Source organism: Pholis gunnellus, assembly GCF_910591455.1.
Source record: "Pholis gunnellus genome assembly, chromosome: 9".
NCBI classification, from domain to species: domain Eukaryota; kingdom Metazoa; phylum Chordata; class Actinopteri; order Perciformes; family Pholidae; genus Pholis; species Pholis gunnellus.
This window is the reverse complement of record NC_136535.1, coordinates 48,246-71,274: the sequence shown is the minus strand read 5'-3', so window position 1 is coordinate 71,274 and position 23,029 is coordinate 48,246. Positions and strand designations below refer to the sequence as shown.

General features: G+C 40.7%; 1 protein-coding gene across 1 annotated transcript in view; it reads right to left on the bottom strand.

Moving 5' to 3' along the window:
• Positions 1–20,794, bottom strand: part of myo7aa (myosin VIIAa) — a gene marked incomplete at its 3' end in the record, with an annotated part of 63,473 nt that extends 42,679 nt beyond the window's left edge. Inside the window, exons 1-15 of the mRNA XM_079165603.1 lie at positions 20,669–20,794; positions 17,778–17,962; positions 17,422–17,543; positions 16,280–16,422; positions 15,430–15,543; positions 14,522–14,590; positions 14,279–14,363; positions 13,776–13,852; positions 12,346–12,465; positions 11,955–12,097; positions 11,487–11,697; positions 10,094–10,229; positions 9,661–9,767; positions 6,193–6,330; positions 4,092–4,250 (exon numbers count right to left, since the gene is read on the bottom strand). Coding sequence (XP_079021729.1) covers positions 4,092–4,250; positions 6,193–6,330; positions 9,661–9,767; positions 10,094–10,229; positions 11,487–11,697; positions 11,955–12,097; positions 12,346–12,465; positions 13,776–13,852; positions 14,279–14,363; positions 14,522–14,590; positions 15,430–15,543; positions 16,280–16,422; positions 17,422–17,543; positions 17,778–17,962; positions 20,669–20,779 — 1,920 coding nt within the window. The 5' untranslated portion in view covers positions 20,780–20,794. The remainder of the gene's footprint in view (positions 1–4,091; positions 4,251–6,192; positions 6,331–9,660; positions 9,768–10,093; positions 10,230–11,486; positions 11,698–11,954; positions 12,098–12,345; positions 12,466–13,775; positions 13,853–14,278; positions 14,364–14,521; positions 14,591–15,429; positions 15,544–16,279; positions 16,423–17,421; positions 17,544–17,777; positions 17,963–20,668) is intronic.
• Between the last annotated feature and the right edge of the window lie 2,235 nt (positions 20,795–23,029).

Sequence of the window (23,029 nt, the reverse complement as noted above, 5' to 3'; positions counted from 1 at the left end):
AAAGCCTGATATATAGTCTCCCTTCCTTCCATAGAGCTCAATTAAAATACATCAGTGAGTCACACTGTTGCACTGGGTGACTTCATTACCATGAACACACACACCGTAGTTTATTTTGACCCAATTCCACATCGTCCTCACTAAAGCACCAAATGTGGATTAATCCGCCACTGAAAATAGTCCCCAACAAATGTGCTTTTTTTTCCCCCCGCTTGAGTAGTTTTATCGCTGAGACTTATTTTTTTATTCAAACTTTACATTTGTGAGCAGTTTTTTTAAAGAGGTACATCTTCAGTAAGAACCAATGAGCTTGGAGCTGAGAGACACACAAAGTCAGACAGTATTGAGAGAAGGACTAACACTTTGTTGGTTTGATCTTTTCATGGGATTTGTTGACAACAAGTAAAATATAGAAAAATATAATTCTATCTGTTTTCTAATAAAACAGACTGCTGTTGGGATTGTGGGAAAGAAACTGCATGGTGACCAAACACAGTGTCACACATGTGGTGTCATCTGATCTGATCTGTTCCAGGCATCAGACAACTGTATCATAATAACCACACACACACGCACACACACACACACACACACACACTCACACACTGTTCCTGGCTGATTTGGCCTCAGTTGTTTGGTGCCCAGTGGGTTTAATTAAATCCTATTAAATCTGTGACAGTGTTACTTGTTGACTGCTTGGCAGATGATTCAGTTCAGTCTGTTTCTGCATTTGAAAGCTTTGTCCTCATTTTCATTCATTTATTTCTATAATATCATTTATTATAGCACTTCACGTTAAACTGACTTGAAGAAACTCGCTGGCCTAGCAACATTGAGACTAAAAACATTCCATGATGCAACACTCTCTGTAGGAGCTGGTGTCACAGCGGTACTCTCTCCATTCAAAAACATTATCTGATGTTGTGAACACATGATTGTCTAGTGCAGTGGTTCTTAACCTTATTGGAGGTACTGAACCCTGCAAGCTTCATCAGTGCATTCACCGAACCCTTTATAATTGGAAAAATAAAATATGATTTCTTTAGGAAGTGTTCCTTTAGTTTTGCCGGTGCTAGACTAGAATTGCTCAACTTGGCATTGCAAATCATGCATTGAGGACGCTGACTCCCATCACGTTCCTTTATACACGTGAATCCAAATTGTACGTATTCGTCCAACCACTTTCTTTTTTTGCTCAACATAGTTAGTATGAAGAGATTGAAAGATTAACCTCTTAGCACCTGCCGTCCACATGCGTGGACATCATATTTTAGGTTGTCTATACCATACTACTTAATTCTGCTTAAGGGGGGCCTGATGTCCACATACGAGGCTAATCACTCTGCCATCTAGTGGTGTCAGAAGAGTAAAACACATTACAGGTCAAATTCAAGATGTCAAGGAACACCCCGGAAATTTCAGATGGCCACTCCCGACCCAACCGTCGACCAGGTAAAAATACCAAACACATTTCGTGGCTGATTCTTGTTCAGATATGTATACAAGTGTTGTATGTTTGCCATGGCATGTAAATTTGTCAAAAGTTAGTGACAGTAACGATCTACTATGCCGCTAAACATGATGTCCACATACGGGGACAGAGGAATTTAGAAGCTAGCTAGCTAGCTAGATAGATAGACTTTTATTGCGATTCAAAAATATATACCAGTGCATATCTGAACAAAATGTGTTGCATAATGGCTCTACGATAGTTCAAATCCAAACAGCAGCATCTGAAGAATAAATATCCATTCATTATAATGATTTTTCTCATGATTGGATTTCCAGAGCATATTCCTCTGTCAAGAGCAGAGCGGATACTGGGGACAATTGTTGGAGACGACTCAGAGGTGGAAGATTTGTCTGACATCGATGATCCTGTGGAGGATGCTGATTATCAACCTCCACCAAAGGAGCTGAACAGCAGTGAGGAGGACGATAGTGGGGATGAGGACCCCATTCCACAGCCCAGTGAGCCCAGCAGGGGACGTAAACGTCACTGTGGTGACAATGAAGAAGCAGAGTGTTCAGTGACTCGCAGACATCGGCGTCAGACTCAGCAGGTTGAGGCTGATGGCTCAAATGATGGCCCCGAAGAGCCAACACCAGGACCAAGACGTCAAGGACAGCCCAAGAATGGACGTGGAATGCGCTGGACTGCTACTCCGTTGACACCAAACCTAGTTCAGTTTGAGCATGAGGAGGAAACCGAGCATGACAGAGAAGGCTGGACCCCACTGAACTATGTGGAACAGTATATTGATCAAAATTTGATCAAAATGATTGCAGATTGCTCTAATGCTACATCACTGGCTAGAAGTGGGAACCTACTCAAAACAACTATTGACGAGGTGTATCATTTTTTTGGTGCCTGTATTTTGATGTCATGTGTCCCATACCCGCAAATAAGGATGTACTGGTCCAAAGCCTTGCATTTCCCTGCCATCACCGAAAGATTCACACGCGACAGCTTTTTCAGACTGAGGCGATCCCTCAAAGTGCTCATTGATGATGACGTTCCAGAAGACCTGAAGAAGTGTGACAAATTCTGGAAGGTGAGACCTTTTCTTGATCGCATTCTTAAAGGCTGCAGGTCTCAGGCTCGGCCAGAATGCGTATCTATCGATGAGCAGATGATTCCATTTACAGGAGCCTGTCCGTGTCGCCAGTATCTGCCAATGAAGCCAAACCCAGTTGGTATGAAAAACTTTGTTTGCGCTACAGCAGATGGCATTGTGCTGGACTTTGACATATATCAAGGTGCAGATGCACTGCGTGAGCAGGTTGAAGAACCAGAAGATCTGGGTCTTGGAAGCTTGGTAATCGATCGTCTGTGTCAAACTCTGCATCCTGGTACAAAGTTGTATTGTGATCGGTTCTTCACAACCATTGCTGGTGTGGAACGAATGATGAAGAAGCAGGTGTACGTGACTGGTACAGTTATGAAGAATCGGGTTTCTGCACCAGTGCAGAAGCTACCAACTGACAAAGCAATGAAAAAGGCTGGAAGAGGCACCTCAGCAGAAGTTACCACTGGAGATGGAAACATTGGCGTAGTGAAGTGGTATGACAATAAACCAGTACTGATGATGTCGGTTGTTCATGCTATTTAACCGGAAGATACCTGCAAGCGATGGGACAAGAAAATGAAACGATATGTGACTATCTCACGACCAAGTATTATCCGTGAATACAACTCCAAGATGGGTGGGGTCGACTTGGTCGACAGAATGATGAGCTATTATCGCATGAACATCCGCACTAAAAAGTGGACACTGCGGATGCTAATGCACTTCATGGATCTGGCATTGGCCAACAGCTGGCTACTGTACCGCAAAGATCTTGCTGTATGTGGTACACCAAAGAAGGCAATCATGCAGTTCCTTGAGTTCCGCATGGAAGTGGCTAAGGCCTTCTTGGCCCAGCAATGGGCGACCGCCATCGGGAGTTTTATTATTTTGCTGGACAGGGTTCGAAACCAGGTTGTTGCGATCTTTCCATAAATATATTTTCTTCAATGTATTTCTTCATAGGTGGCTGTGATGTAGTGCTCACTTATACAATCGTAATCCCCGTAATTGATATAAGATGTGGTATATAGATCTCCAGCAATATGTTTGTGAATGTGTGACGAATCAGGCGACAGAGGCAGAAAACAGCTGCTGCTTATAAGCGAACACAACACACGCACGGAAGGGAAACCTGTAGGTTCAAAAACCAGTAGGCACGTAACACCGGCGCGGAGAAATGCGCGTCCAATGTGAACAGCCAGGCGGGTGTAAGCTTCCGGTGTAAACCCGGCGTAACACGGCGAAGAAAAATTGTGTGTTGCCAATTGCCAATTTGACGGCCGACAAAAACGGCCCGACATTGCTAGTGCGAACCGGGCTATACTGTATGTGTCTTGACCCCTGCCGAACCCCGGAGAGTGACTCACCGAACCCCAGGGGTTCGATCGAACCCAGGTTAAGAACCACTGGTCTAGTGAGACAACCCCTACTTTTTCAAACAGAATATTCCCCAAAAAATGGACTTCAATCCATGCATTTTAAACAACAACACACACACACAAAGCTGTAGTCACACTCTACCTGTTTGTACGCCGGTTTGACTCCAGGCATGAGCACCCGGTACCGGTCGACGAACTCCACGAAGGTGTAGCGGATGGGGTATCCTGCGCGGCGGATGCGAATGGTCTCCATCATGCCCGAGTACCTCAGCTGACGCACACACAGCTCCCTGTCAAACAACTACAGACACAAACACTGTGACAGGAAGGGTGAGTTTACTGACTCAGGTGTTCAGTAAAAATACACAACTAACCCTGATGGGGGTTAAAGGTCGTCATCTGAAACTCCTTGTTAAAGGTGAAGAACTATTGATGAAAGGGCACCTATTTAACAATTTATGCAAAACAATTACAAAAAATACATTTCTTTGTATTTTTATATCAAAATCGAATCATCTTTGCTTCCTGTTAAACAAAATATGAAGAGTGCTTACGTAAGCAATAATATCACGACATCAATCAATCTGCATTAAGTAACATGGGCGACTGTGGCGAAGTGGATAGCAGGGCTGTCCTTCAATCAGGAGGTCGGCGGTCCGATCCCCGGCTCAGGCTCCACAAGTCGCATGTCAATATGTCCTTGAGCAAGACACTTAACCCAAAATTGCTCCCGTAGCTGTGCCTACGGTTTAGTAATGTGATAGAATTGTATGACTGTAATGTAAGTAACAACTCCTATCAAATATGAGGGATTTGATTTAAATCCTTCTTGTACATTACCGGAACTATAAAGGAAAACTTCAACTATAAAAGGATCATTTGTGTATTACTTTCTCATCCAGTGTTACCTTGAATTCTTGAATAGTTAGTGTCATTTCACGCCTCCACGTTGAACGAAGAATCAAAGAACGAAGAAAAGTCTTGATGAGTTGAATTAAATGGGGGCGGCATTTAACAACGGCAAAATTACATCAAAACCTCCATACAAACTCTCACACAGCTTGTGCATTACAATCCAAGTCTTACTTTTCCAGTGTTATTATCACTACTTCCCAAACACATGCATCTTTGCTAAAACCTGATTATTTAAAACACTTCTGCCACAGTCTGAAGATTGCGCAGGCGCTCTACAAACGAGTAGCAAAGGGTTTAAGACAGTTTTTTAGCGGAAATGCATATGTTTGGGAAATACCGAACACACGACTGGATAAGTTAATGTTTTGTACTGTCTCTTGTTTATCTGTGGTTCAGTTTTATGTATTCCAAAAGGCCCATCAGGGACGGGCACTGCAAATTAGCTCAGGCTATAAATGCTGTGGTGTGTGGCTTTGGTTTATGCTCCATACTTCTCCCCATACAAATACACATTAAATAAATGATACATTACTGTTCTTATGCTGAACGAGGTGCAGTTTGTCAACAAAGGTTTGGATATAGTTTTGCTGGTATTAAGCACGGCTTCCATTTACTCATCAAGACTTTTCTCTGTTTTTTAGATTCTGCGTTCACTGTGAAGGCATGAAAAACAGAGTGGAGTAATACGGGGGGAGTAATTGATGTACAAGTGATCGGTTTTCCTTTAGAAAGGCTATAATTCTCAACCACTGGGTGAAACTTCCTTTATTTTTGAAAACTGAATAGTGTTTATTCCAATGGACAAAAGACATTAAGGTCAAAATGAAAGCATGTTAAACTTTTTATGGATTCATTTCATTCTGCAACCTCATATTAGTGATATGAAAAATTACAAATACTGATGACCTCCTCAGTTACAAAAAAACTTAAAAATGAAGCGTTTGTGCATGGATGTATATTTCCAAATTTTGCGACACTGCAGCCTGAGACAGAAACAGATGAACCATCTCTCCGCAGGCTTGGACAAAATAACAGGAAGAAGTACAACGTGTGGAGGAAATCATTTTAACACTTGATCAAAAACAGCTTCAACACAAATGGCTAAGTTTAAAAACATGTAAATATTTACAATATTTTGTCTACCCCACAATTCATTTTTAACACAGTTAGTGAACTTGCTGAGAAATGTTTTGCTTTCCAGCTGCTGCAGAGCCAGTCGACTAGTAACCAAATGGTTCTATTTCTATTGCACTGCTTGTCAACTAAAATCCATTCAAAGTAAACCTATTCTATGGTATTCTATTTCGATACAGAGTGCAGACACTCACCATGGATTTCTTGTACTCATTGGGTTTGATGCAGCGAACGAAGAAAGGCTGACAAACGCTCAGAGTTCTCATCAGCAGCTCCAGAGATCTCTTAAACTGACTGCTCAGAGTGGGCGAACGCTTCCTGGTCTCTGCCCCCTAAACACACACACACACACACACACACACACACACACACACACACACACACACACACACAAAGTGAGGCAGCACAGAAAGTGTCATGGTCAGAAACAATGAGGACTCCTTTCTCTCTTCCTGAGCTCGGACACAAACCTTTTTCCTCTTTCCGTCTCTAAATATAAAAGTCTTTGTGAGGCTGACGTTGCAGGTTCAGAGTTAAAAGGAAAAGTGAAGCCAGAACAACTTTGTCAATTACAAGTCGATTAGTCAATCGTTTTCTATTCTATTTATTTTAAAGCAAAAATTAGAAACATTTGCTGGTTCAAATGTTAGAATTTGAGGCTTTTCTCTCTGGGCTTAAATAAAACAAGAACTTTATTTATAAACATAAACATTTAGAAACATTGGTGTTTACTGCCCTCTAGTGGTCACAGTGGGAACCTAAATGACAATATGTCATGTTAGACACAACAACAAAGTTACACTTCCAGTCAAGTGTACCAACTGTTCTAATGAGAAATCCCCAGATACTAATACAACTAATATTTATTTTTTTGTAAAGCGTATCTGAGTATTGTTTAGTATAGCATTTGATAACAATGTATATGGTACTTTTATAGTGCTTCACATGGTCGAACCAGGATCAAAACATTTCAAAACCCAAAACTGAAATGAGGCGTCAAATCAATTAAAAATAATGGAAAAATATAATGGAATAAAATAACCATAATAACAAAGTAATTTGACATAGTAATATTATTAATAATAATAATAATAAGCAAGGCATTTTGGAAATAAAATAGTTGATTAATAAAAAGCCTTTTTGAGAAGCAAGCCTCAGATTCTCAGGCCTTATTTTAAACGTGCAAGATCCGAGATCAGGAGCATTTTGATTGCCTCTCAATGGCTCAATGACAGACCAACAAAGTAATCAACTTTCTTTACTCACTATAACTTGTCACTGTTTCCTCCTTTTGTGTACATCAAGAGGGAGGGACAATTGTGTGGGACAGTTTGTTTAAAAGACTTAACGCAACAAATATGAATTGAAGCTGAAGTTTCTTTCAATAAAAAAAAGATCACATCTATCTTATTTCAATAAACGTTGACTTTCAGACTTTACAACACTCCGAAGTTATTGGAAATGTTGGGATCACACGAATTGGCAACAATCCCAAGCAGCTACCAGTAATATTCTACAAACATTATGCACAATGAATATAGAGGAAACACGGATTACTGAAGTCCGATCTTTATCCGCAAATGATCTGAAATGCCGGGGTTAAACACAATAGACATTCAAATATTTTGAATGAAGCTAGCATCTATTCAGTTCAAGCCTACAACATGTCACCTCAATCCTTGAAGCCTGATCTATACATTCTGCTAAATTATTTGTATTCACAGTGAAGACAAAATGTCTCCTCCCTGGTAGTGATTAATATATGAATATATCTTAGCAGTGGCGAGCCGTCAGGGCCTGCAAAGCCTTCTCTGCTGGCCTAAACAGAATCACAAAGTTATAGCTATTTTATAATTTAATAATTTTTCTTAAATACACTACATGTATCATAATTTATAAAAATATTTTTCCCATTATCTTATTTTCTCATTGCACAGCTACTGTCTTCCTCAGTTGCTCTGCTTCCAGTGCAGCTTGTTTTAAGTAGAGCTTTTATCCAATCAGATTTCACCTCTGTGTCTCTAATAAGAAGAGAGGCCCCAGGCCTGCAGACTCACCCAGTGCCTCCATGTGCAGTTTAAGTGAATGGGGACGATATTGTTGATTGGCATAGTGTTCAACCAATCAGATCTTTAGTTTAACATTCTTTGACACGCATTATGATATTTCAGTCAGGAACACTCTCGTTATAGATTTTAACCATTTATTGCAACAAATGGAATACAGTTAAACTTGGAGATAATGGCTCCGCTCTTTGAATGCTCCCCGGATTAGCCAGCAGCTACTGAGCTAAGACCGGGAGCACGAGCAATAACCCCCCTGGGTTTACAGGACAGAGGTACATTTTTGAAATACATTTCAAACATTTGCCAGAAGATGAACTAACAAAGAGGTGGAGGCTGGGGTGGAGGAGGCGAAGCTTCGCCAGCAGTGTGGTCTGTAGCAGCGTAGATGTAGAATGAATCAGTGAGAAGGAAGCCATATTTAAATAAACCTCCGTGATGTGAGAGTGGGCTGTGATTGGTGCGTGGCCGATCAGAAGCTATGATTCATTCGGCTGGCTGTCAGCTGGTTACAGCTGGGGCGTATAACTTCCGTGTCCTGCATGAATTTACGCTAGCTTCATTTTTTGCATTTTGCTTGGTGTAGATTTTTAATTTCTTTTTACCTAGCTTTGTTTTTTAACACTCAATGGCTGAAGGAGGAGAAATGGATTCGTGAGTTGGGATTTAACCATGCGATTAATCTTTGTCAACAAAGAAAAGAGGATGTGATCAGCATTTGGTAAATCAACTGGTTCGTTTTTTTATATTAATATCTGAATGGCCCTTGAGTGTGTAGCAGAATGCATGTTACTGCTGTTTTTTCCGTTAAGCTAGTTAGCCTAGCCTCCCAGAACACTTGTGGAGCATCAGCTGTTTTTTGTTGTGGTTCTTTTTGTTCCGGTTCAGAGGTCACACAGACCGCTGTCTCCTAGTGAGCACAGAAAACATTATATTTCCTACAATTTAAGCTTCTGTATTTTCCAAATGCACTAGTATTATTCAAACGTGTTGTTCGGTTTGTAAGCCTCGTACCAAACGGTTTAATACAAATACGTAACTTTATATAGTTACAGCCCAAGAAACGAATAATAACCCTAGCTGTGGTGCTATCATGTGGTTATAAGGTGGTATTTCAGCAGTAAAGGCCCAGGTATAAAATGCATGGCCCGCCACTGTATCTTAGTAAAGCGTAGTGCAAACAACTATGAAATCAGAAAAGGACTTTCACTGTCAGCGCTCATGCTTGTTTGACAATAGAGATGACATCACGTCTACGCCACGTGATGAACATTTCCACGCTCAACAGTCTGCTGCTCATCTCAGTAAATGCACCAGGGCTTTGCCTCCGTCCCACCTGGACATGTGCAGAGATGTGGGTTAAAGAGGGGCAACACACCACAGATGACCCCTTCCACTGAAAATCGGATCAAGAAGACAGAAGTCTGCTACACATTCAGTGCTTATGTTAAAGTTCCAAAATTGTTTTGTAAAAGTTCAGCTTAACACACGCATCTTGTCCTCCACTTCCGCTTCCGTTTCCCTCTCTCCCCCTCATAGTGTGTGTGTGTGTGTGTGTGTGTGTGTGTGTGTGCGTGCGTGTATGTGAGTATCCGTTACCATAGCGACATCAGCCTGGAAGATTTGTTTGATGAACTTGTTCTTGGAGGAGTGAACCAGCTGGATGATGTCACCGTATAAAGTGTCTCTGTTCTTCTCCAGGAAGCCTGCAGGACACACACACACACACACACACACACACACACACACACACACACACACACACACACACACACACTGTGTCAGAGTGTGCACATAATAAACAAGCACAGATGCATGTAATCATCGATAACATATGTTTCACATCATCAGCTATCTCAGCAAATATGAAACAAAAACACATGTCACATGTGCAATAATAAAAAATAATACCATAATTAGATAGAACAGAAGGAAACACATCAAATGGCTTCATTAAATATCTTATATGTTCCCACAGTAATACAGGAACATTTTCATTATCTCCTCCTGGTGTGTCTGAAGTGACTCTGACCTCTCGTTTCGTAGTAAACCACTCCAGCAAAGTGCTGGATGCCAAACTGGGTCTCGTGGTTGTTCTTTGGAGGAATGTAGTATGTGTTGAGCTTGTGCTGGTGGTTCAGCTTGTTCAGCATGGTGGTGTCCGTGCCCTGCAGAACACACACAGAGACGGAAACAAAAAGAAACATTTTCATATTCAAAGCCCCTGGTGAAGTTGACGGTAACACCTTTTACGTTGATGTGTGACATTTACTCTCTTTTAGCTCTGTTTTGGTCTCCACCAATTCCAGAGGGAAATATCTGTCTCTTTAGCTGCTAAATGCAACACTATGTTCACCAGCTAGTGTCTAACTCTTTTCTGCTGAGCAGCTATAGTACAGTGACCTTTTACAGCTTCTTCTCCGTAAACAACACTATGAGAGCGCTGAGAGTGAACCGGAATGGAGTTTGGTGCCAGACAGATAAAAAAAGAGAGCTGAAACGCAATATAGAATTCCGTAAAGCCGAGAGGAGCTGTAGATTCAGCTGATAAATCTCTGTAGGTTTATCACTGAAGGCGACAACTTTGACTTTGTAATTTGACACATCATTATTAAAAAAAATACTGATTCTAGCTAGTATTTTATCTACAACAATAAACATTAAAAAATATATAAGCAGCACACAAAGCTAAAGTAAGAATTTACAAGATTCACCATCAAGTGATGGTGAATCATGTAAATTCTCTGCTTTTTCTCAACGCTGTTTCCATGAAATCTAAAACTTTCATCGCAAAGGTGTTTAGAAGATACTGACTAGATTTGAAGTCAATCTGATTATTCCTCTAAAATGAGTTTGTTAAATAACAGTGCCTGTAAATGGACCAAAAATAATCCACAGTGGATTTTGGTGCTAATACTTTTGTACATTTACTTAAAGGGCCAGCGTGTGGCATTTCAGGGGATCTATTGGCAGATTGAAATATAATATTCATAACTATTCATAACTTTGTTTTCTGAAGCGTATCACCTGAAACTAAGAATGAGTCCTTCATATCCACATAGGGAGCAGGTTTACTTCACTGAGTCCTCCGCCATGCTACAGTAGCCCAGAAGGGACAAACCAAACACTGGCTCTTAAAGAGAGGCCTTTTATGTTTCTGAGTGACCTCAAGTCCACCGTAGTTCTCACACACGCTTGTGAAACTAACGTGAGCCGCAAAGTGCAAAACCGTGGTACCGCCAGCTGCAGTCTGACCTCCCTTGCTCCTAAAGTAGTGTTATTATGGTGAGGACGGCCTCTGAGCGAGGCGATTTAAACTCAGCAGCTCACGTTTTTGCAGTCTCGAAAAAGGAAGGAGAGAGCGGTGGGGTACTCGGTTGGTCGCTTATCTGCGTCCCACCATCCAACCAACCGAGCACGCGTACCTTGGGGAAGCGGCTCTCCTCGTCGATGAGCGAGATGATGTTCATGGGTTTGATGGCGATCATGTCCAGGGCGTCCTGGTTATCGGTGAACTCGATGTGCTGCCAGTTGATGTTCTCCAGGTTGTACTCCTCCTGCTCCAGCTTGAAGACGTGCCGGACGAAGAACTGCTGCAGGTTCTCATTGGCGAAGTTGATGCACAGCTGCTCAAAGCTGCGGGACAGAGGGGCGAGAAGCGACGAGAGAATTACTTTACACTCGGTGGCTCTTCAAGTCAGGAATAAGCGCGAGTGAGAGGAATAAGTATAACTTGACATTTATTAACATTGTAAGAGGCCAGTTTGACAAACAGCTTCTTTTCAAGTTGATACACAACTGGTCCCAACAAAAATCAATCTAGATCTAATGCAAAAATGTTACTGTCCTGTCTGTGTCAGGTCTGGATGCTGGTCTTTGGGGGCGTGCTGTACCTGTTGACAGTGAAGTTCTCAAAGCCGAAGATGTCCAGCAGTCCGATGGAGCGTCTGAGAACTTTGGGCTGTGAGGGCATCGGCTTGTAAATGGCCGCGTTGATCTTCTCCACGATCCAAACAAACAAGCGGCCGTAAATTCCCTGCACACGCACACACACACACACACACACACACACACACACACACACACGTAATACTTTAAAGACCTGCAGAGTGTTGGACCTCAAGTAGCACTATGAAGTAGTTGGAGTATTTTTTAAATTAAAATTCACATCCCTACAAATGTTTTCAAACTGTTCCATTAACGGATCTTATTTTTCGCCTTATATTTAAGGTCATGTGTGAAGAAAAGATGACTAAAAATTGTTTTAATGATCAAGTGTTTCACCTTAACGAAAGCGTCCCGTACGTCCAGAGCTTGTTCCATGCTCAGTGGGGTGGAGACGGTCTCTCCTCTGGTGATCAGAGTTCGGCTGGTCAGACAGTTCATCAGGTCCTTACCATCCACCTGAACATACACATACACACACAACTGTTTCATCTCCTTCAGTATGACAGTATTATTTATTTATTTACCAGGGACAGTGCACATTCATCATCATTTTAGTTTATTTGTAGTCCCAAGCAAGTTATTACAATGTAGTGACCTAATATCAGTACGCTTCAACATTACAACACTATAGTACAACACTGTACTGTAAAGCACAATACAACGCAATACTATACAATACAATAAAATACATAAATACATTACAAAAGTAGCAGATTTGCAAAAGATGAGGTAATATGAGTACTTGTGATTGCAGGTTTGGTTTGCTTAAAGCCATCTCTTTAGTTTTTGTTTAATGGTTAGATAATTCAACCTCAAGTCATCCTCTAGAAGTCATGCTAAAATGAAAGATACAATTTCTGGATATTGATTGTAAAGGTGCACAAAATTGCTTTTAATCAAAATGTTAGCTGACCTGAGGTCACAGGTATTTTCCGAAGGTTTTTGATTTGCCAGTATTGAAAAGTAGCTGGGCCTCAAAAGTACAAACCCAGAGGCCCTTGAATCATATGTATATATTATATTTATATTATATATAATTTAAATTTGAACTGCTCAGCAATCCGTTTGCAGTTGAAGTGGAAAGAGCACCTGTGCACATCCAAATGGAGCTGATAGACCTCCAGCGTAATGACACACACACAAGTTTGACTCTGTGGGCGCTGCACAGTTTCCAAGCTACGAAACGATGCCTTAACTCCACCTACTGTACATGCTGCTCAAATGCTCTGCATGTTTGGAAGCACATACCTGTGTGAGCAGCTTTTCTCTGTGATGAAGATGAACAAAAACCCACACAGGAGTCGTCTCACTGATGCACACCTTCACTCCACACTGAGGGTTTCCACAGAACCCAACCCCAGATATTAATGAACTGGCAGCCAAGAAAATATGCCAAACATCTGGCTCTGGTACGTATGCATAAAATAATGTAGCCTACCTAAACTGTTTATTAAATGGTGACTTTATTTGGCCCTCAACGTAGTCCCAATTTTTAGTTTTGGCCCTCTCTGAGATTGAGTTTGACTCCATGCTTTGACATATATGCTGTATTATGCTAAAAGGTGTCATTTTATAACGTTTTTGGTTGTTGGTGTGCCGCGGGATCTTTTTAATGTAAAAAGTGTGCCGCGGCTCAGAAAAGGTTGAAAAACACTGGTCCAAACCACCCACTTACATACTGCAGCGCATATGGACGAACCTGCCATTACTGAAACAGATTGACAGCCACATGTGTGTGTATGTGTGTGTGTGTGTGTGTGTGTCACCTCCAGCAGCGTGGCAGCAGTGGTGAGGTGAGGGCTCCGGACGACCTCGCAGGCATCCAGGTTGTCGTAGGTACGAGCTGCAGGGCCAAAGGTCAACAAGCGGCTCACTCAATGTTGGGGACGGTTATACTGCCATACCATAATAATGCTAGAATAACAAAAACTGGAAATGCTTTGTAAACCTCTGTGTTGCATCAACCAAAATATATTTTATTTCCTTTGTAATAGATATCTGATACTTTTTGATTGTTTTTAGATCTTTACTACAAAAAGAACTTACTACTACCTACTTACTACAAATTTGACTGTGTCGTTTTAGGACAATATTAACTGTGGATTAAAATATAGATGAATCGTTTTCTTGTAAATCTTTTTCCAGTCCTGAATAGTGTCTACTGGTATTCAACGCAAGAAACTGGAAGACTGAACAGGGAAACATACCAGAGCAGCAACAAACTCATACACTGTGTTGTAAAATTCACCAAGAATCCTTTTGACTTTACCTTCATATCTGAGGTTCCCCATGTGTAATATAGCAGCCAGCAGTTTAGAAATCTCCCAGTTCTCTTTGTCTGTGAACATCAGCACCTGCAGAACAAAGCACATGCAATCATTTTCAGTTTCTTTCAAATCCAAGCTTTTTAAGAGTATTATTTGACTTTAAGTAGCTACGAAAGCGCTAAAGTTACACCTGGAGCTAATGTCTCTTTGCTGTACTATGATCAGTGTGTGGTTTAAATAAGTACCTTCATTGCAGAGCGGATGTTGGAGTACTCTTTCATGTCGTCTCGGCCATCACAAACTGTACATTTACCCTGCAGAGAAACAGAGAGAAAGAGGGACTCAGTTTGTGGCGATCAAATATTAAATATCATCCAATTGTATTGAGTATTTTGTCCTTTTATATTTCAGTTATAGCTGTTTGTTTCCTTGCTGTTTGACAGTAAAGGACAAAACATAACACGATTTACATCCCTGAAACCTTCTCTGTTATCAAACTTGTGGTAGAGCTGGAAGAAGTATCCAACTTCTCATCACATCATCCGTTTGGTTAGTTTTTAAGGAGGACGTTTCTCCTCAAAGCTCTTATAAAGGAACAGAAAGTTCATGTGGTTTTTCCTGACTTTTCCTGTATTTTTCCAAACAGTGATTCCCATCTTGTCCCCCCTCCCCCCATTTGTTTAGATTCCTGTTCCAATGTTCAGAGCTATTCCCCAACTTTTTAATGTTTTTCTCACTTTCATTGTTAAAGCCAAAACTGTCTGCATGTAAGTTGACATTACACACCGTTTGTGCCTCTTTTCAGCGGTCTCTCAAAAAACTCTGAAGGTTTTACTTACAGTTAGCTTTTGGTTTCAGAGGCTGCAGCTCTATCTTAAGATTATTCTTAAAGATGTCACTCATAACCTTATTAGAGTTTTCACAATGTTCTCCAAAAACAGTTCCGTCTAAGTACTGGTCTCAGTGGAAGTATTCCAACTTCTTATCCCATCATCTCTGTTTTGTCAGTGTTTAAGGGTGAAGCTGAGCGTTTCAATGTCCTGATACTCAAGTGACCGTTCACTGCAAAAGGTCAAAGTCTCAACTGCTGCAGCAGCTAACCGTTTGCTAACGACATGACCGGCAGAGCTCACACGAGGATGGAGGTACTCACCATGGTCAGGTAGGTGTAGTCGGTGGCCTTGCTCAGACCCAGTTTCCTCTTCTCCTCTGCAGTCATGCCCTTCAGCATGCAGTAGAAGACGTGGTAGTTCCTCTCATCGTGGGCCTGCAGAGAGTGAACATTAAATTCACATTACAGCAGCACAGACATAGGCTGAGAGGGAAAAACGCAGATACATAACGATTTGAATGAAGTCAAAATAAAATAAGAAAATGAAAAAATATGAGATGACATTAAAAAAAAGAAATATACAATATATACAATACAATACTGTAATTATTTTTTGTAAATCTGGCTTCAGAGGTATAAGTATGATTATATACTAATATATTATAGTATAAAATATTATGTACGTATACACACAAACAATATAACATGATATGTAAAGAGAGAAATGGAAGAAATGAGAGCATAAAAGACAATCAAAATATAGTAAATAATTCTACGTTTGTGTATTTGTATCTAGATATTGCTGATTAGAAAAAACAATTCTTTGTTTGCTACTTTATAACATGCAGAAAGATTATTAAATAATCCTCACAGTTTGTTTTCAAAGTGTGCAAAGGTTAGCACACTCACCTTAGCATCTTAACTTTAGCATGCTAATGTTAGCATGTCAATGTCTAAATTGTATTTGTGTGTTTTTTTGCTATATGGACTCAAGAGTCTGAAATAAACATTGAATAAAGGCATCCTCTAATTAAATGAACCACAAAGGGACATTTAAGCAGAAAATTGGGCTGGAAAAAGTTTTTGCCATGTTGTCAGAATGTTTAGGTTATTTGGATCCTGAGGAGTTTAGTGTGAGCAGGTGGACAGGCGTTATCATTGTGTGCCGTACCTGTCGACAGACTCTGGATTTCTCCAGCAGGTATTGCTCTATCTTAGCTCCCTCTATGGCTCCTCTCTTGTTGAAATGGATGTCGATGTATTTCCCAAAACGAGACGAGTTGTCGTTGCGGATGGTTTTAGCATTGCCAAAGGCTGGAAGATAAACCAGTGAAGATGATGTCATATGGATGCAAGGATAACTCAGCTGCAGGTATGTACTTCTGTGTGTATTTGGGTTTTCATGGGGTTTCATATAAAATAAAATTTTCAAAGGAACATACATTTTAATACCATATCAAGACCTGTAAAAAACAACTTGACACTTTGTGTTTAAGATACAGTTGAGACTCTGTCCTCTATCCTTTCTTACTTGTGTGTAAATCATAGACTAAACATAAGAAGTGGACGTAGTTGTCATTATGTCACCCACTGGTTTGTAGCCATTATCCTCTTTGATTTTGGCCGTCACCATCTTTGATTTTTTTTGCAACCAGTGACCGTTAGTTACCATAGTATTTGGACTTTGGAGGATTGACATAGAGATGCACGGCTCTGGTAGCAACCTGCCAATCACAAGGTAGTCCCGTCCTAAAGCATGCTCTGCTTTATGGTCTATTTGACTCTAAACTGACCATCATTTACTAAATGAACATCATGCTGTATTGAAGAAGACTTGAAACTAGAGATTGAGACCATAAACTCATGTTTACTGAGGTAATAATAATAATAGACTTCTATATTATCAGAGGATCGCCCCCTGATGGCCAGTAGAGAGAATGAAAGTTTAAGATCCCTGATCGGCTTCACTTTTCAGAACCGGAGGTTGCTGCCTGATGTTAATGTGTAAACTCTTTAACCTAAAGAGTTTAAGAGGAAACTGAGACATAGATGCATGTAGCTTGGTGTGATGTTGTTTTTCTTTTAGCTGAGGCATTTCACACTGTGCTGGATCAGAGTGTAAATAAGGCCTGCATCCGTCTCTCGTCCCCATGGAGAGAGGGATCGACAGGTAACATATTTCTATCACCTGCTCAGATATAAAGTACACCTGTAAATATAGATGGTATGCACACATCACTAGGTGACCTCAACATTTTATCATCTTGTCCCAGAGTTCAACCTAAGTAGACCTAAGTGTGCGTGTGTTCCTACCTTCTAGTATAGGGTTAGCCTCCAGTACTTGCTGTTCTATCCAGGAGTGTTGACCGCTGATGGCTGCCAGGAACTGCAGGATCAGTTTGGTGCTTTCTGTCTTCCCCGCTCCGGACTCACCACTAACAAGTCACACACACACACACACACATATCCTTGGTACCTGCACTTTTCTCAATGCCTTAATTTTAACAAACAGATTTTTCCTGTTTTCTACAACATACCAAACTAACTTTTTATATGCACCAGTCAAATCTGTTTCATAAGTTTGCCTCATAAATCAGGAAATATCTCAATGTGGGAAATATTCGAAATACTAGAGATGAGAAATGAATTGAACCTGAACTCCCTCCTACCTGATGATGCAGCACTGGTCGCGGTTGTTCCTCTGCATGTTAAAGTAACAGTTGTCAGCGATGGCAAAGATGTGGGGCGGCATTTCACCGATCTTCTTGTTGGTGTAGAGGCGGATCTGGTCGGCCGTGTAGATGGGCAGCACCTGGTACGGGTTGACGGCTACCAGGATGGAGCCGGTGTACGTCTGCACACAGAGAGGAAGAGGATGAGCTGATTTAAGGTCGATGATGCAGACAACTTTGAGCCATTTCATGCCGATGATCTGTAAGACATACTGGACAGCAGCGTTGTGGAAGTATTCCCATCCTTAAACCTACAAAGGCTGTAAAAAAGATGGTTTCCAACAATGTTTTAGCCAGATTTCTGCCAGAATAATAAACCGTACATATATTATCACTGATGCATTAATGTGTGAGCTGCATTTTTGTTGTTTTTGGCAGAGGTGGATTTTTAAAGTACTTTAACAGGGTGTTGGGCAATTTAATCTGTGAAAACCATCTAACTTTATAGATAATGTTGATAATTGGGTCCTTACAACCTTATCGTGCAGTGTAATGTTCTAATGTGTTTGTCCAAACAACTTGATTTTCATTAAAAACCGTCTGCAAATATTTCTAATACACTTGCGCTGTGTGCGAAAATAAAACTCAGTTCCTGATATTCGTTTCACTGAAGAATGAACCGTGTTTCAGAATATAATCTTGTGTTTTGTTTGACAAATGTTCAGCAAAATATGCCAAGTAACTACGGTCAGATAAATATGGTGGAGTAAAATGTACTATATTTACCTCTTAAATGCAGTGGAGTATAACTATAAAGTGGAAATACTCAAGTAAAGTACAAACACCTTAAGTTAGGTAGTTAAGAACATTAAATGTACTTAGTTACTTTCCGCCACTGCCAAACATTCAGTGGTTCGTGGATGTTGAATAATGTTGATCCCTGCAGCTGATGAACAGGTATCATAGATCAGTATTGGTCAAACTCATTTTGAATAAATTAAAATGTCAGTAACACTCTATCTATTTTGATATATGTCAATGCATACACAGAGACACATGCACTCAATCGGTTTTGTTGCTTTAAGAACTTCATTCATTTGTTTGTTTTCACCTGAATTTAAAAGTCTACGAGGAGACAACGGCTGAAAATTAGCTTCAGCCCCAGTATACATTACACCTGTGACAATTTGTATTTGTATTGTCCCTGTGAGTAAATAAATGAATAAAGAAAGAAATAAAAATAATGATGTACTTCCTGTTCCGAGGGCTTCAAACTTGGAGTAGCATGCACAGTTGTATGCATGTTTTAAATGGTTTTATTCTTGGAATGAACATCAAGTCAAATAAATCATACATGCATCAAACACATGAGATTCTGTGCTGTCTGCTCACACAGCAGGGTCAGGGGAGAGACTTGGAGGAAGGGTGTCGTAGCTCAGGTGGTGAGGGATGACAATGAGGACGTATCAGTGTTCGCTACGAGAGAGCAGGCGGCCATGTTGGAAACAAAATCAACATGCAGCATCCAGGCTGGAGCTCTGGGAGAACCAGCACCGTAAAACATGACACCACCACAGCTTCAGCGATTCAGAAACATTGCTCCTTTTCCCTGCGAGCCCATTTAGTTTTTGCTGTAAGCCATAAGTGACGATGGAGGTCACTGATCACAAACATGTAGATGCAATGTTTGTGCAGAGCAAAGTCAAATAAAATGACTTTCAAGTTTAAGAGGCTTTAGGAATTTATGAGACAGAACACCGCTGACATGAAACATTCAAAACGTGCAACATGTGTGAAGTTTGCAGATGCAGTTCGGTAGGAAATACACTGCATGTTGCTGTTTCTGAGGCCGTGCAGGTGTTTGTGCACTAAATACACGTGTTAGGCGCATTCTTTTTAGCTGAGGTCGGATCTGTCTCCTGCCATGCTTGACGTGCGGGAGCGGACTTACCCTGCCACCACAGTTTGTCTTCAGAGGAAACGGGGAAAAGGTAGAGGAGAAGGAGTAGGGCCAGAGAGAAGAGATGAAGAGGCAGGAAAACAGCCACCAGCAGACGACAATAATAAGCAGGTATAAGCCCTGGAGAAAGGTTTAAAAAGCTCTAGTCCTTAAAGAGGTATAAAGATAATGTAGGAGCAGTGTTGGTGTGATGGTAATTATGAATGGACTAAGGTCACTTCTAGTTTTAGAAACTATTCAAGATTTACCTTTATATTGTTACTTTACCTTTGTACACTTACTGTTTTACTAGCTGTTCACATCATGTATATAAACTAACTACATTCCTGTTGACAGGAATATACTAGTTATATTTTATATATGATATATTTTATCCCTATATATTTTTTTTCTGAATGATTGTTTTTTTGTTTTTTATATTCGATGAGTTTCGTTGGAGAAAGCCTGAAAACTAATATTTTCATTTCCAACTACTACCAATAACTTCACCAGTAAGCAATCCAGCAGTGTATTTACCATTTCTTCAGGTGAAATGAGCTGTATAACTCAGATTTACACCTGGTGTTGATTTGATATCCGTATCTGGATGACATGTTGTTGCAGGTGTACATGTGTTCTGAATGCCATGTGATCGCATATCAAATGAAATCTGTACAAATTGGACATACTTTAAAGTTAAAAAAACAGGTCACCTATAGTACAGTAACTCTACCAATTCTACTGCTCTGCCAGAATGTATGTCGTATTAAAATATTTACGGTTAACAACACACAGCACATATCATTACCGAGATGAGGCATGTTAATAACTGGTGGAAATGGGTTCATGGTGGACTGGTGAGTTTTTCTCTGTTACTGATTGGCAGGTTGTAGTCGACCAGTATCAGTGTGCAGCAGTAGTATTAGAACAGTACTGCAGTACTACTCACATATATGAGCTTTTCTCTGTATCTGATAAGCAGGTTGCGGAGGATGCCAGCTTCGTTGAGGTCTCCCAGGCGGATCATGTCCTCCACACCGTGGATGGAGGTGGGATGCATTGGCTTGATGTTGGTGGCATTCTGGGGGGAGATCCAGTGCTCCTAGGGGGGGAGGGGGGAGAAAAGGGAAGGGGTGTGTACATTTCACACACACATTCGGGACGATTAAATAGAATGGCGAGGGTTTATCATAGTGCACTATATACAGTACAGTTGCAGTAGTATATATAGGGAGCATTACAGTATTGCATGCTCCCACAGACAGAAAAAATAAACTCCTGAATGTAGCAAAAAAGAGTGTTTCAGCGCTTACATTTCCTTCGTCATCCAGCACCTGGATCTGTCCTGAGTCACAGAGTTTGACCACCGCACCTACCGGCACCTCAAACTCCCGACCAGTCTTCAAGTCCAACCAGACATAGTCGCCCTGAAAAAAAAAAATCTAAAATCAAACTCAAACTCAGGATTAGGATTGGGATTATAAATGAGTTGAATCACTGGGAAAAAAAACAAATAACAGAATCAAAATTTTAAATCAAGGTTAGAATAAGAGCAATGAGGAAGACCGCATGATAAATCAGAACCGGAAATGAACGGTGCCTTTAGTACGACATGCAAGTTGATCAGACCCATGATTAGAATCCATGTTTATTTGTTTCAATAACTGAATCATAACCGTTTTCACACTGCACCTAGACCAGGCTTAATGCAGTCTGGAGACATTTGAACCCTTTTAACTCAAGTCAGAGTGGGTTAGATCATTTCATCTTACTGTCTTACTTACCTTTACTTCCTCTACTCTGTTTATTTAAGCCGTTACATTAAGACCCAGCAGGGTTAGTGAATTCTTTCTAGTATTTGACATAAATGGTGCAGTCTGAAAACTGTGAAATTAACCCCGGATGATCTCCTGGTCCAGGCAGACAGTCCAGCCTGGACTAGAAGCTTCTGGAAAGTACAAAACACAAAATGTGTACCAGGAATTTGCCAAGGTGGACCGGTAGGACATCTAACCAGAAGACAGTCGAGACAGAAGAGAAGGGTTACTACATCAGAGGTGTTTAAATACAGTCAAACTTTTGAGTGTCACACTTTCAGCAAGTACTTATCAAGCAGAATGACTCATTTCAGAATAATATACATTATAATATTGGATTATAATTGCATTAATATAAGATGCATTAATCACTTTAATGTGGAAGCAGAATGAAGTGGGGCTATTTATAAGTACTTTGTTCACAGGTCCATTGGTTTAATATTTATTTATTATATATACCTTTTCCTTGAAGGTGCAATAGAGATAGAGTTTGCTTTTGTTGCTCGCAAACATGGCCACAAATTGTTACCCTTGTGCCACGTTTTTTTAATAACACACACGCGGGTGTGCAGGTACATTGAAGACTTAAACACAGTTTTCAGATATACAATTATGATTTGTAACTCCGAACAGATTCAAAACAGAAAACCACATTCTTGTGATTCATGCATAATTATGTTAGCACATGGTTCTGCAATATTAGATAAGACAGCATGTCTCTCTCTCACACACACACACACACACACACACACACACACACACACACACACACACACACACACAAAGCTTTCACAACAAGGCCGCAGAGGAATATAATTAATATTTGATGCATGAAACAGAGAGCAGACATACAATTATGACTCATGAAACTTAAACACTCTCTCTCTCTCGCTCTCTCTCTCTCTCTCTCACACACACACACACAGTTGCGTATGCGTACCGGCATCAGCGTGCTGTGTTTCATCACAGTGTTGACGTTGCGTAGCAGCGCCCATTTGGCCAGATCCTTCTCATAAAGTTCCACATATTCCCGGCGCTTGTACATCTTCGCATGCACAGAACAAACTCTCCCACACTGACAGCGGTATCTGATGTGAGCAGACTTCTAGTCCACACTGACGTGAAAAAAAATATATCCACAAGCACAGGTGGAAAAGTGTGTGAATTGATCTGTATGATCGCTTCCTACACACGGGGTGAGCAATTTCCAAATATCCACGTAAAACTCATAAAGCTGACATAGTTCAACAGCTTAAATTCATCACATCTTAAAGAAAAAGGTCCAATATCAGACGTCTTATAGTCTCACAGGGTCAAACATCCTGGTTTGTGACCTCCAGCCCCATCTCTCTCAGTATATTCCTGGTCCACTTTGAAGATAATCCATTTAAAAACATCTAACAACATCTAGCCTTTCTGCTGATTTTCAGATCACTCTAAAGTTTCCAATGCAGCAACATTTTTTGGGACAATGGACCTGCTCTCTCTCTCTC